Source organism: Leiobunum rupestre, chromosome 9, assembly GCF_980474605.1.
Source record: "Leiobunum rupestre chromosome 9, qqLeiRupe1.1.hap1, whole genome shotgun sequence".
Taxonomy (NCBI): Eukaryota; Metazoa; Arthropoda; class Arachnida; order Opiliones; family Sclerosomatidae; genus Leiobunum; species Leiobunum rupestre.
Window position 1 is genome coordinate 30248122 of NC_143392.1, and position 14263 is coordinate 30262384.

The window sequence follows — 14263 nt, forward strand, 5'->3', positions numbered from 1 at the left end:
GGAGTGTACCACTACTACTGCTAGGACTTAAATAATTAGTATTTACTAAGTTATCAGTGGAGTGTACCACTCCTACTGCTAGGACTCGTAAATTCATAACAAAAAGGGAGCGTCCATTAATTACGCGATTTTGGTGATTTTTTGACCCCCCTCCCATTGGTGAGATATCGTGAGATTAGGCTCGAACCCCTCCCTCCCCCTAATAGCACGTGAGATTTTTCAAAGTGTGTATTTTTAGTGTAAATACGTTAATCTGTGTTTGATTGCGTTGGATTTATTTAAAAAAAACGTAATTTGCTTAATTATTTATATTTAAGACAAGTTAAGACTAGTATTTTAGACAGAACGTAGTCTAGAATCACAGTGAGAAAATCGAACAATAACATACTTAAATTTTAAGTATTAAGGAACTACTAAAATTCGTAAATGAATATTCATTCTAATTCAGTTCACGGGGACTCATGTGTGGTCTCAAGAGTGACTACTGGAACCACATGTCCATGTGATTTTCAGTAAAATCATCTCCTCCTTCAACCTCGCTCTGATTTAGCCACTTAAAACCGTTGTCGCTTGTACACAGAAGCTCAGTAACTCGGCGTGCCACAATTCGTGAAGGTCACACTTTGCACGCTGGTGCAGGTGGTGCTCTGTGGACCGCACGCCGGTGCTCTGCAGTTCTTGTGACGGATGATAAGTAGATACCGCATGTACCGCAGCATCTATTTTTCAGATCACCACGTACACTTGGGCAATAGAGGTCACAGGGCATGCTGATGAAGGTGTGTAAGGGTTGAATTACTTAATTTAACCCAGTTTATCGCAATTTAACACTTTTCCTTGCGGAAAAAAATTACGTGATATTTGCCGAACCCCCCCCCCCTCTCCTCCACGTGAGATTGGATGAGATTCAGCTCGATCCCCTCCCTCCCCTAAACGCCCTACGTAATTTATGGACGCTCCCAAAGCTTAGACATAAAATTACCATAAAAGTATTGGAGCCGGCTCCTGGAGCCGGTTTGAAACACTTGGAGCCGGAGCCGCGGCTCCAGATCCGAGTCCGGTCTTCACCGGAGCCGATTGGAGCCGATAGGGTTTAAGTTGGGGCCGAAGCCGGATTGAAGCCGGAGCTGGAACCGAAGCCGGCTCCGGAGCCGGAGCCATGCGAAGCACTAATGGGAAGGGAAACGGAAGTTAGTAAAATGGATTTTGAAAACAACCAGAATTCCTCGAGCGTTTCTGGCTTTTGCAGTCTTTGGTAAAGATCACAATTCTCAATTGTAACGTGCTCATAGCGTATATGTATATAGTTACATTTGATAAATCTTAACTTTACCTTATTTATATATTTTTTTAAAAACCAACTATCACTTGAAGTAGGAAACTACTAAAATAGTGGCTATCGAATCAAACCCTACCTCTAGTCGGATTCATCCCATAATCTTATGTCATTGGGATGTGCGCTACACCCTTCCCCCCTCGAAGAACCCCCTAAGTTGATTCGAGACATTATAAATAGTAATAGATATATATATATATATATATATATATATATATATATATATAAGCAAAATTAAAGACATGAAAAAAAGTCCAGCCACAAACCATCACATGAGCCACTGACGGACCACAGTACGCGTACGCCGAATGTACCGGACCACATGGCGACGAGGACCCCTAACGTCTGAAGACTGACCCGTTGAAGAGTTGACAGGCGAAACTGACGACTGAGAAATTAGCGACACATCCACCCCCACGTTAAGTGCGACATTCGAAGTTACGGAAACCAGTACTGAAACGGAGCTTGCACTGGCAGCCACCCCTGAAAACGCCTGAGCATCAACGGACGACTCATGAGGCGCACTGGCAGCAACGTCCGGAAAGCAGACACGCATTTCGGGACAGTCCTGGACGGTATGATGACGTTTACGACAATGAAAACATATGGGTAACAATGGATTGGAACACGGGTTAGGGGAACTGGATTAAGGCGAAAAATCCCGTTTCGAAAATCCATAAGGAACACTATTAGATCAAGATTCTTGGGATCCAAGATTATCACTGGAAGGGTGGTCGGGAACGAAAAAGAAAAAGAGGTGAACGGCGCGGTAGGGTTGACAAGACCCGCCAGACAAGTTTCAACCACCCTGTTTTAAGCCGGTTTTAACCACTGAATGAAATGCATAGTTAAAACGACTTTTTTATTAAAAAAAAATTGAGAAATTAATTAGAAATATTGAAAAAAATAAAACTTAACCTTCACTTTTTGTCGCAAGTAATGAGAGCTAGATATAAGCAATTAGGGGATCTTCAAATTAATTTCGGGCGTGAAAATACGCTGCCATGTTAGGGTTTAACAGCAATTTGAGCAATGAGGGCTAGATATAAGCAATATTAGTATTTTTTATTAATAGTTTTAATCGTATTAAGCCACCGCTTACAACCGGTTTTACCATACTGAATTTTTAAATTTAAAAAAAGCCGGTTTTTTGCCAACCCGGATATCTGGCCATTTTCTGGTGGTGCTTAACCCGTCTACTCTTTCTAATTGAAACACATTGCTCCTACTACCGACCAGGAATTAAAAAAACACCGAACGTCCCATATCCGACGAAATTCTACGGTGCAGTTTAGTTGGTGTAAAATTGGGAAGCGAATAATTTGAAAAGTGTAAAAATGTACAAATTTCGTCACGGTGTAAGCGAATATTTTTCGCTGAAATAAATCCATTGCGAGTGCGAACACGGCGATTCTGTAGACCCGTTTGGATTTTAATATTTCTCAGAAACATAATGTTATATAAAATAGCACGAAAACTCTTCTAAACATTTTCTATTTCAGAAAAGAATAGGACATGCGATCTTGTAGAAAACATTAACGCCTGCTATTGGAAAAACGGAACTTGCAAAGAAGACTCGTGGAACCCCGAGGAATTCGTTTGCGAATGCGAATTGGGAATCCCAGTCCATCCGTGGGGAAGCCAAAGATGCCCTGGTAATTGTCTCCTTTTAATTATATCATTACCAATCGAAACTAATCATTTCTGTTTCATAAAGAGATTATTTCAGTAAAATTAACGCAATTTATTTTTTACGGGTGTGTGGGTAAAGCTTTTTTTTCTTTAACAAAAACGGGATATTATTTGCTTGAACTCTTTTAAAGAATTGAAAGTCTAGCGTTTCAGTTTAACTTTTAAGTTGCCATCACGCAATTAGTCTTCGTATCCTTGTCAACTAAATATGAGGGAAATAGAAGTAAAGTTACTGATTTTCATGTTTCAAGAGAAATTCGGCAGCTGTTGGAAAGATAAAAGTTTTACATTTCAAAACTTAGTCAGTAACGGGGTAGTACTCGTTCCGATGCGCCTGTGAACTGGAAGACTTTGTTTATCCGTAGGAAAGCAAAAGATGTCCAAGTAGGCGTCTAGTTTCTAATAAATTCAATTCACTCGATACTAAATCTAACATATTTTCATAAGTTTGCCATAAAACTATTATTTTTAATGAAACCGTGTGACGTAAATTATGTCACTTCCAAATTCGTAACAGAAAACGCATCATCAACGTTGAATTAAATAAAATACTTTCTTGAGTATAAAATTAAGAACTTAATTCGTTTATTAAAAGGGTTAAACGATAAACACTAATTCGCGTAATGTTACTCAGTTATCTACACTCCTTAACTCGAGCTGAGGGAACGACGGTAATGAATATCCCCGAAATCTGACTCCTGATTCAGGACTGCCAGATAGCTAATATTTCAAAATTTAGTTTAAACATATCTATATATATAAATATTTATTTAGTAAAATTATTTTGATATACAAGAATCATAAATTATATTTAATTTAACAGATGCCAATAAAGGTTCGTTTTAATTACGTAAATTTAGGTAGAACTAGGAGTTCATCAAGCTGGGGTGGATTGAACTTTGATTGCCGACGCGAAATGTAAATTAGGGGTAGGATGAAACTAAACGCTTAAAATTTATGGTTGATATCTTTTTGTTTTTTTATCTGTCCTCTTTATTTGTAGGTAAAATTTCAAGGTTTCTGATATTACACAGAGCGTATTAGTGCCTCAAACTTTGTTATTTTTTATTTACATTTCTAATAGACAGGTGAAGCCACCCTGCGGAAACGTGAACGGGGAAACTTGTAGGAGGGAAGACGTAGCTTTATTGTGTACAATCTATCCGTTCTTCCTTTACGTTTCCAATGACTGACTAAGCCTGTCTAATGGTTGCCATTCATGTTACCCAGCCCGTTTAGTTTCGCTCATGCAAAACAATAAGCGCCATGGTAAAAGGTTTGTTGTAAGTAAAAGTTTAGTTATTAAAATAATTGCAACGGATGGCGCAACAATTTACATGACGTAGCACTTAAGCGAGTGTTGACTACGACTAAAGACCAGTAGAAGTGTCCTTCTTTGACGAACTCTTGATGGAACTAAAAAATGCTTTCCGTATTTCAGCAAACGCTTGTGATGTTGCTGAAAATATCCAGATCTGTCAGAAGAAAAACGGATCTTGCAAAGACGACGCCGTCTCTCTGTTTAAGTTCGTTTGCAAATGCCAACACGGAAATGATGTCTATGCGAATGGAACCCAAAAATGCGCGGGTAAAGTTTGCCTTTCGTTTAGTGTCGAAATATAAGAAACTTAAGAAACGTTTGTCCGTGGGTAGGTAAAATGAAGTATAGCTATTTCGGGGAGGGGGGTGAGTATTGTGGTTGCCGTTGAAGAAAAACGGATCTTTTTTCTAATACCACGCGCCTGATTTAGCTTCGGAGAGCTATTAATTTTATATAGATATTTGTACTACAGGTAAGACCGACTGAAAAATCTTACTGCAGTATATGACACTGTTCACCCCGTGATAATAAGTTTTAGGAATTACACTTTTATTTTTTTTTATACATTAATGCCTAAAAAACCTCGGAATGTAGGGAGGGGTTAACTCTCTACCCTACAGAATAATGTTCCGTTGCCCGTTTCTCCGGAAATTTGCGAGTGAGGCGGGTCTGAGGATTTTCCACCGGCTGGAATGCCCCGAAGTTGCGACGATTAGCCTGGACTCGAACCCTCCGCTGCTTCTATTGTTCACGGATTATTCCCAAGAAGCGAGCAACGGACGCAAATAATACTTTTCATTATTTTGGTTTTCAATAAAGCCCCCTCCCCAAATTAAGAATTTAAACCGAATTTTTAACAACCGTTAAGACTCAATATTCAATCTACAGATGTTTTTGCTATTGGCCATTGTTCCTTAAAACCCACCTTTTTGTAAAAAAAAAGTCCAGGCCAGTGGAAAATAGTGGCCAATAAAGAAAAATTACATTTCAAAGCTTAAAAAAGTGATTGGAATTGAATTGTTAAAACGCTTATTGTCTTAGTTAACACTGAACTTACAATGTTAGAAAAAATTATTCCAATAAAATTAACAGACTATTCTAATGTTAATAACAATAATAATCAGCTAGGCTAATAACCAAAGTCGAGTGACTTTTAATGCCTTTTAACTGGTGGCCAGGTTACAATGCGTAGGAGGGTGGTGGAAAGCCTTTCAAGCCACGCGAGGCAACAGCTCCCTACTTATTTATGGAAAGAGGAAACCAAAGAACTCGGGTAAAACCCCTTAAACCAGTGGGGAGAGAACTTGCAAACTCAACGCAGAAGGAGTGGTTCCGAGTAATCACCCAGTGCCACAAGTTGGGAACGAACCCGGTTCCTCTTAATCAGAATCTGACCATTCATATGCATATATTTTCCTTAAGTATTTTCTTTTTTTAAATATTTTTCATTATTATTCAAAAATTTTCTGTGGTAAAAATATTTATTGGCCACATTTGGCCAGATTGGCCACTAAATTAACTTATGTCGAGGACGGAATTTTCCACTATTTTCCACACCTGGCATTTTCCACCTCGGAACATCATTTTTTAAACCCCAGAGAAACGTGAAATTCAATATACAGGATGTCTCAATTTGATCGGCCAAGATATTTCCCCTAAAAATATTTTCAATAGAATTGTGATATTTTCAGGGTATAATAATTCCTTAGGGAACATTTAACTTTCTAAATTTCAGAAAAATGAAATACGTTTGTAAGATTTTAAGAAATAGATTTTTCCACCGGTACGTGGTATTCGAAAGTTTTCAACGATAAAGTGGAAAACTCAACTTTTTTTAAATGAATTACGTCTGATCTTACGTTTCAGGATACATTAACACTTTTTTGTAAGAATTCAACGGTTCATTGATTTCATTGAACAATAAATATTTCAGTAGAAGGGTCGGGTAACTTGTTGGGATGAGCGTTCCCACCTCAAAAATAAATAGTGGGGATCTGACTCAAATTTTTATGGTCGTTTTTCTTAAATGAGATCGTGAACTCGTAAATCAAAATAACCAAAATAATTGCAGCGAACTCGCGACAAGACCCTCTAGAGGCTTGGATAAGAATTTGCGCCAAACAATAATTTACCATACATTTATTAGTTTTAATAAAAATATGATTTATAAAAAACTATTAATTTCAATTAAGCAACGAAATTATCGAAGTTAGCCTTTACAAAGATTCATTTGATTGAGTTTTTCAATAAACATAAATTCAGTGTTAATTTTCAAATTAAAGTGTGGATCAATAGTGCAGTTCATCGGTACATTCGACTATAAGTCTATGCGTTAGACATTTATTTTTCCACCAAAATTTTAAACTAGAGCTTTTACAACATAGAATTATATTTTTCGAACCTCGGGCCCGCTCTAAAGGGCCATGTTAACTTGATATATTAACCATTGATATGGAAATAATTTTGTAGATGAAGTGGGACATGACGAATTGAATATAGAAGTTTCTGGAACAATTAAAATAAAGATGTAAGCGCTTCAAGATTTATTAAAATCTTCGCCAATTATCCTAACAAACTTTGATATATTTCAGAATGAAGGGACTACATTGGGTGTGGAATTCAGTTAAAGTAAATGAAATTACTATGAAAATTAAGCGCATGTGAATTAATTTCTCAAATAATTTTTTTTAAACAGGGTCTGTTTTGCTAAATTGAGGGTAATTCTTTGAACTAGGAGCATCATCTACAAGATAACCTTTAATATATTTATTTCAAATGATGTATCCGAAATGATAAATAAAAACTTAAAACAAGTTGGCAAGCCAAAATATACCTCTCCTCGGAAGAATTGACCCTAGCGGTATTAATTTTTTGAGATGACTCTTTAAGATATATCTCCGCAATTCCGAGTTATTTACTAAAAACGTAATCCCGGTTCAATCCCGCCCGGTATAAAATTTTAATTATTATTAAAATAATTGAGACGAAACAACCGAGCAGATTTATAACACAACGTAAAAAGAAACAATAACACAGCGGCAACCAATCCAAGTCCTAAAACCGCGCTACCGGTTCAATTCCCAACGAAATAAAAACCAGTTCACAAAAAAAAAACAAGGTTCAAAAAATATATCCACAGATATTGTATTCATCCGTTTAGTAAAAAACCCACCTTATCGTAATGGTTCCTTTACTTTAACATTTTCCCTAAGGAAGTCAATGGCTCGGCGGTGAACTATCCGCGTGGTAACAATGCGACCCGAGTTCAATTCTTGATCATGATCAACTTTTACATTAAAATACTTAGTTATTTAATTAAATATTAGATGAATATAATTTATAAATATTTACTTAAATATAGGATGAATGTAATTTATAAATATTTAATTATATATAAGATTAATATAATTTATAAATATTTAATTAAATATAAGATTAATATAATTTATAAATATTTAATTAAATATAAGATTAATATAATATATAAATATTTAATTAAATATAAGATTAATAGAATTTATTAATATTTAATTAAATATAAGATTAATATAATTTATAAATATTTAATTAAATATAAGAGTAATATAATTTATAAATATTTAAAATGATGTAGAACAAATTATAGTACCTAACGTTATAACTTCTAAAAACACCGAAGCTTAACAAGCGTCGGTGGCTAAGTGGTTAGTGCACGCAGTAGACCCAGGTTCGATTCCCGGCCGGCGCCAAGAAATCGCAAATTGATACTAAGACGAATACCGTGAACAATTGATGGAAACCTGCCATTGGACGTTGAGAGGTTGCCATAACACTCAGCACTCGGTCCATCCCAAAAGTCAATAAGAAGAAGTTTAAGAGAAAACTCCCGTACAAACTCAACAAACACAAACACAACAAACTCAAAACCCACAACCATCATAACACAAACTCCACCCTACACATAAACATTTCAACAATCAAACTGAGTTAAAACCGTCGCGACGGTGAGCGTTAACGAAAAAAAACCATCCAAACCAAACCCAATCGTAAATTTATCCGTTAACGCTCACCGTCACACGGTGGTTTTGCCAACCCTTCGAGAAACTGCGTACGCAGTGATTACACTTTGCACCGAAACTGCGAACCCGTTAGCAGGACACACAGACAGACAGACCCGGGGATTGTATAACCCCTCCTAGAGGACATAGTCCCATCGGAGAGGTAAAAATTGCTAATTTCAATGTCCATTTTTATACAGCATGGCTATACGGAGTATATCTCGGAATTTAGAAATTATGAAAACTAACCAAAGGGAAATATTTGAAACCTTAGAAGCAGTTGTCAAAAATACTAAAAGTACCAGCAAATCTGTCTCATCCGGGTAAGACGTTGAGCAGCTGAGATAAATATTTAGATTCCCTAGCTTTAGAACAAGAAACAGAACTGGATTTACTTGAAGAATCTTTGATATCCGTGGAAAATGTCAACAAATTGGTAAGTTGATCTCGTTGTAATTATAAAATTTTAAAATTAACTTTTGTTAAATTTTTAGAGGTGCTATTTAAAACAATTTGGTGGCGTGACGTTGTACGACGCAGTTAAACGGATATTAAATCACGGCTTCACTGATCTGTTTGCGAAGGAAGGAAGAAAGGGGAAAAGAACGTTAAACAACCTAAAATTAATGAAAATAGTTATAGGTGAGATAATTAATTCCTACTCTTGTAATTAATTCCTAGTTTGCTTTTAATTTATGTTTTAAAAACGAATTTTTTATCTTTTAAATCAGACGCTGTTCGAAGCTCCAAAACCTTCCAAGATGCTACAATTACTGATATTGAAAAACAAATTAAATCATGGTTTAACCACTCCTCCAACAGAGTGAAATCTAAGGAATCCATCACATCGAAGAAAATCTAAATAAGCTCCATTTGAAGATTAATTACAAATTATAGCCTTTTCTTTTAACATTACAATTACAAATAAGTGTACACAATTCATTTGTAGCTGAATGAAAACATTACTTTTTAAAAATGTTAAATGTTATTTTTAAAGCAAATGTACCTAAATCATGAATTTTAAAATTAAAAATTGTTTAAAAATTTAATAAGCGTGTGTAAATTTTTCGCATATTTATGAAAAACTTTGGATATCTCTGTGATGTCCAATTTAATATTCGTTGGATATTCTATGGATTTCTGTGGAAACTAAATTTTGGGTTTGTGGATATATTATGTACATACCTGGGGAAAATATAAAGTTTTTAATACTTAATTTAATGTTCTCAGATTAAACCGGGGAGATAACTATAAATCCCAATATTCAATCCAATATCCCTAGAATATTCCTAGCACCAAAATAAGACCTAATGAAATTCCCTCCAAAGTCCGTGGGATATCGGTTAAACGTCTCAACTTCCCTCTACTGGATGTCTTAGGGATAAGGATACTGAAGACATTTGGTTACCCGAGAGACGTCCCCAAATCGACAATTCTTGTTTTTGGATATCATATGGATAACATAAATCTCCCAACCTGAGCTCCCTGGAATGTCATAGGAACCTTTTGTGTTTGCTGGGTTACCAGTTAATTTTGTTAATTCAATAAATTTAATATCCAATAAATTTTAAGTGTAATGAAGTGAAATCATCCAATGCAATGGAACTTGAAGGGCTCAAGAGGTGTATGCAGGTCTTAGTGAAACAAGAGGTTTATGTACAAACACTTGTGACTGATAGGCATGTACAAAGTCGAAAGTATCTGAGAGAAACGTATCCTGAAACAGAACATCAGTTTTATGCGTGGCATATAACTAAAGCCGTTGGGAAAAAGTTGTTTCAAGCTTCTAAATATACAGATTGTAACTTATTAGAAAAATTGAACCAAAGTGTCCAAAATCATCCTCACTGGTCAGCTTGTAGTAGTCCCGGACGACCACTTGAGAAAAAGGACAAGTGGTTAAGTTTGCTTAATACTGTTTCAAATAAGCACGAAGATCATTCGTTGCCGTATTTTGAAAAATGTACTCATGCACCAATTGAGGAAAGTCGACAGAAAAAGGAATAGATTCACGAAGGTAATCAAGATTATTATTTTTTATCAAAAATGTGCCAATTCTACCTTTGTCCCCTTTAAATGAGCTAGTCTCATCAAAGAATTTTTAGCGTTGTTATTTAAATTTTAGTTGTGCTAACTCATAATAGAGTAGTAAATGACCAATTACTATAAACTTTCTCTTTGTTAGCTTCGTGCTGAGATGGGAAAAATCGAGTTTGCTCTCCGTCCCTCTAATGGGAGAGTGTCGAAAGAGTGGGAAATACGCCCTTTATGACGAGTTGCCCTTTTTATAAAAATCTAACCTTCGAAACTGAACGTATTTCGTGACGAAAGCGATACATTAAAACTTGGAGAATAGAACTTATCTGGAGGGGAAAAGTTTCGGTACCCTAGCCCGGGAGTCCGGGACGGAGGCGGTCGGACGTCAGTTTAGTGCTGCCACCTTTTATCGGAATTTTAAACTAATTTTTTTTTCGTTCTCCTAACCTATGACCTTGACCGATAAAGAAAAACACTTGCTTGGAGAAAACAATGATAGAACAAATTTATGTAAAGGTGGTTTATGAAGAACACAATTACTCCTGTGTTTCCAAGAGAAAATGCCCAGGTAATTAGTAATTTCCGTAATTTTATAAAATCGTTGGGCCCAAGTCTAGATATAAATCTTAACCTACCTAATTTCTTTAATGTTATAGAGCAACAAAAGAACAATCCTAAAAAGTCCAAACAAGATACCTTTTTTAGGCAACATTCTGACATTCTGATTAAAAGTGCTTTGGAACAAATGGGAAATATACAGGGTCTTTTTTTTTGCTCGGAAAAGTGTTTTTTTTTCAAAAACTATTTATAGTACCGATTTCAAATTTGGAAGGTCAATTCTCTATACCGGGGGACATCAGTTTGAGAAATTTGAGCGTTTTCGGTAATGTTTTTCACCAATTTTGAAAAATTATTTTTCGACCACTAGGTGCGAGATAAAAAATTTCTATTATAAAGTTGTAGGCCGTCATCGAAAACCCTTAAAAATTGTTCACTCGACGAAAAACAATTTATTTATCAGTGAAAATTCGAGCTTGAAAAAATTTACAAGTTGGTGAAGCCAAATTACGATTGTTTGAAACGATAATTGAAACCGAATTACCTAATCCAGTTGAAACTTTGGTTAAAAAAACGACCGGATTTAAAAAACACGAGGCTATAGGTCAATCCTAAACATGCATTGGGTATTTAAAGGAAAACTTTGGGAGATTATTATCAGTGTTTGATAATATTTCGAACAATACCTCGTTATTCAGTAGCTGAGCGTACCGAGATAGTTGCCATTTACTATGGAGAAGCAGCGCAAAACCTTAGAAGAGTGACTGAAATCTTCGCAGAAAGACATCCAAATGGAGCACCATCTGTAAATACAGTAAGACGAGCAATTCACGATTTCAATCAATTTGGTAACTTGCAACCTAGGTTTCGCGGATTGGGTCAACCGGATTTAGACTTCGAGAACAATGTACTCGCGTACTTTGTGGCATATCCTCGTCACAGTTGCGCTAACGCCGCTGCTGATTTGGGTTGTTCTGCAAATCGTGTGTGGAAAATTCTTCGTAAGAATCGCTATCACCCATACAGAGCTACGCTCCACCAAGGACTAATTGACGGAGACCATCAAAGACGTTATGAATTTAGCAACTGGTTACTAAATGCTGTCCAAGAAGATAGACAATTTTTGCGCCATGTTTTGTTCTCCGACGAAGCGTCATTTTCTAGAGATGGGCCCTTTAATCATCAAAACAGCCATCTTTGGTCTGACATCAACCCACATTGGGGTTTTGAATATCATCACCAGGTTCAATTTGAACGGGTCAATGTTTGGGTTGGACTTGTTGGAAACCGTTTGATTGGTCCCTTTTTCCTGCCGACGAACCTCAACGGTCAAAGGTATTTACATTTTCTACAGAACGAACTGAGTGACGCAATCGACGACCTTCCATTGGCTGAAAGACGTCAGTTGTGGTTTCAGCAAGATGGCGCCCCTCCGCATTTTTCCCGGCAAGTAACTGAGCACCTCAACAACGAGTTTCCTGAAAGGTGAATAGGGAGAATTGGTCCAGTGCATTGGCCAGCAAGGTCACCTGACCTAACACCGCTGGATTATTTTCTCTGGGGATTCGTTAAAGCAAAGGTATACGCCACGCCCATTGAAACTAGGGAGGAACTCATTAGACGAATAATCAGTGCTTGCCGAGACGTCACACCAGAAATGGTAGAGAAAGCGTTTGAGAACTTAATTGTCCGCGCACAAACCTGTGTTGCAGCCAATGGTGATATTATTGAAAATGTTTTGTAAAAATTTATGTGAATAAAATATCTGCATTTAAAAACCAAACGTGTACATTTTTTCAAGTGTGAAAACTCTACTACGTTTGTATTAGACTTGTTCCCTTTTCAATTATCGTTTCAAACAATCGTAATTTGGCTTCACCAACTTGTAAATTTTTCAAGCTCGAATTTTCACTGATAAATAAGTTGTTTTTCGTCGAGTGAACAATTTTAAGGGTTTTCGATGACGGCCTACAACTTTATAATAGAAATTTTTTATCTCGCACCTAGTGGTCGAAAAATAATTTTTCAAAATTGGTGAAAAACATTACCGAAAACGCTCAAATTTCTCAAACTGATGTCCCCCGGTATAGAGAATTAACCTTCCAAATTTGAAATCGGTACTATAAATAGTTTTTGAAAAAAAAACACTTTTCCGAGCAAAAAAAAAGACCCTGTAGATATCACTTACCTCAGTGAAAATTTAAAAGTAATTTTTTCCAACTATTAAATAACGAAAGCTAAAGATTTAAAACTTCTTTCCATTTTTAGGCTAGCATTTATCAAATAATTGCAAATTCTGGGAAAGTGCTGTTTTCTGAAGAACTATTTGAACTCCTTGATGTCTTTGAAAATAAAAAAGTGAATGACCAAGCTGCATTTGCAAATGCTATTGCAAAATTAGTCGTCCGAGATGATTTTTCCAATGCTATGGAATCTTCCTTTTTAAGCTTCACTGTAATTTTATTTTTATTAATTTTCAATTGTTAAATTGATTTAAATTTCTTAATTTAAAATTTGAAAGAATTTACTTTATTAGACGAAAATGAGAGATACCTTTTTACTAATTGCTTTGTGCGAAGATTTCTAAATGAGGCCAAGGTTAAAAAAGTTGAAATCGCTAGCAAAGCGTTTGCTTTAACAATGCCTAACAGTCAACAGATGAAGCCATATCCACTAATGACTATTCAAGAATCATTAGACAAAGATTGCACATGAGCTTATTTTAAAATATGGCTATTCTGCAAGCTATTTTGTGAAAAATGCATTGACATTGGATAGTGGAGAAACTGAAAACTATGCACAATGGACAAAAGAACTTAGTAATGGGGGCTTATTATACCTAAGGAAGGAAGCATACGAGTTAATTAAAAGAATTAATGATCTGGGCAAGCAATACTACAAAAAGGAAAATGTTCCTCAGAAAGATAGAGTAGAACTAGCTTTAAATAGTTTGACGAATAATCCCTTTGTTAAAAGTAGGTTTTTAGAATTATGGGGTAAAAATGAAGACCATTATGGTGCCTTAAAAATGGCTTGTAAGATATATTTGAATTGTTTAGGGAAAGGTTTTGTTAACAAATGTAAAGCCGAAGTCCAAATTATGAAGAAAGCCTCTCTTAAAACCAATAGCCTTAGAAAAGAGCTGAAAAATCAAAAAGCATGCCAAAAGTGTCGTAATAACGAATGTAAACCTACAGGAGATAAAGTGGATAATCCTAAACAGAAAGTTCCTAAAACTCGAAAGGCCCCAAAAGGCTTTTTGGGATAATACTAGTCAAGTGA

The 14263-nt window shown here is 35.9% G+C and overlaps 1 protein-coding gene across 2 annotated transcripts in view; it reads left to right on the forward strand.

Moving 5' to 3' along the window:
• Positions 1–7162, forward strand: part of LOC149927104 (uncharacterized) — a 44887-nt gene extending 37725 nt beyond the window's left edge. For both annotated transcript variants that reach the window (XM_090158967.1, XM_090158968.1), the window contains 5 exons: positions 2839–2991; positions 4470–4616; positions 6819–6876; positions 6941–6977; positions 7045–7162. In XM_090158967.1, the coding sequence (XP_090015093.1) occupies positions 2839–2991; positions 4470–4616; positions 6819–6876; positions 6941–6977; positions 7045–7059 (410 nt within the window). In that variant the 3' untranslated portion in view covers positions 7060–7162. The remainder of the gene's footprint in view (positions 1–2838; positions 2992–4469; positions 4617–6818; positions 6877–6940; positions 6978–7044) is intronic.
• The last annotated feature ends 7101 nt before the right edge of the window (positions 7163–14263 follow it).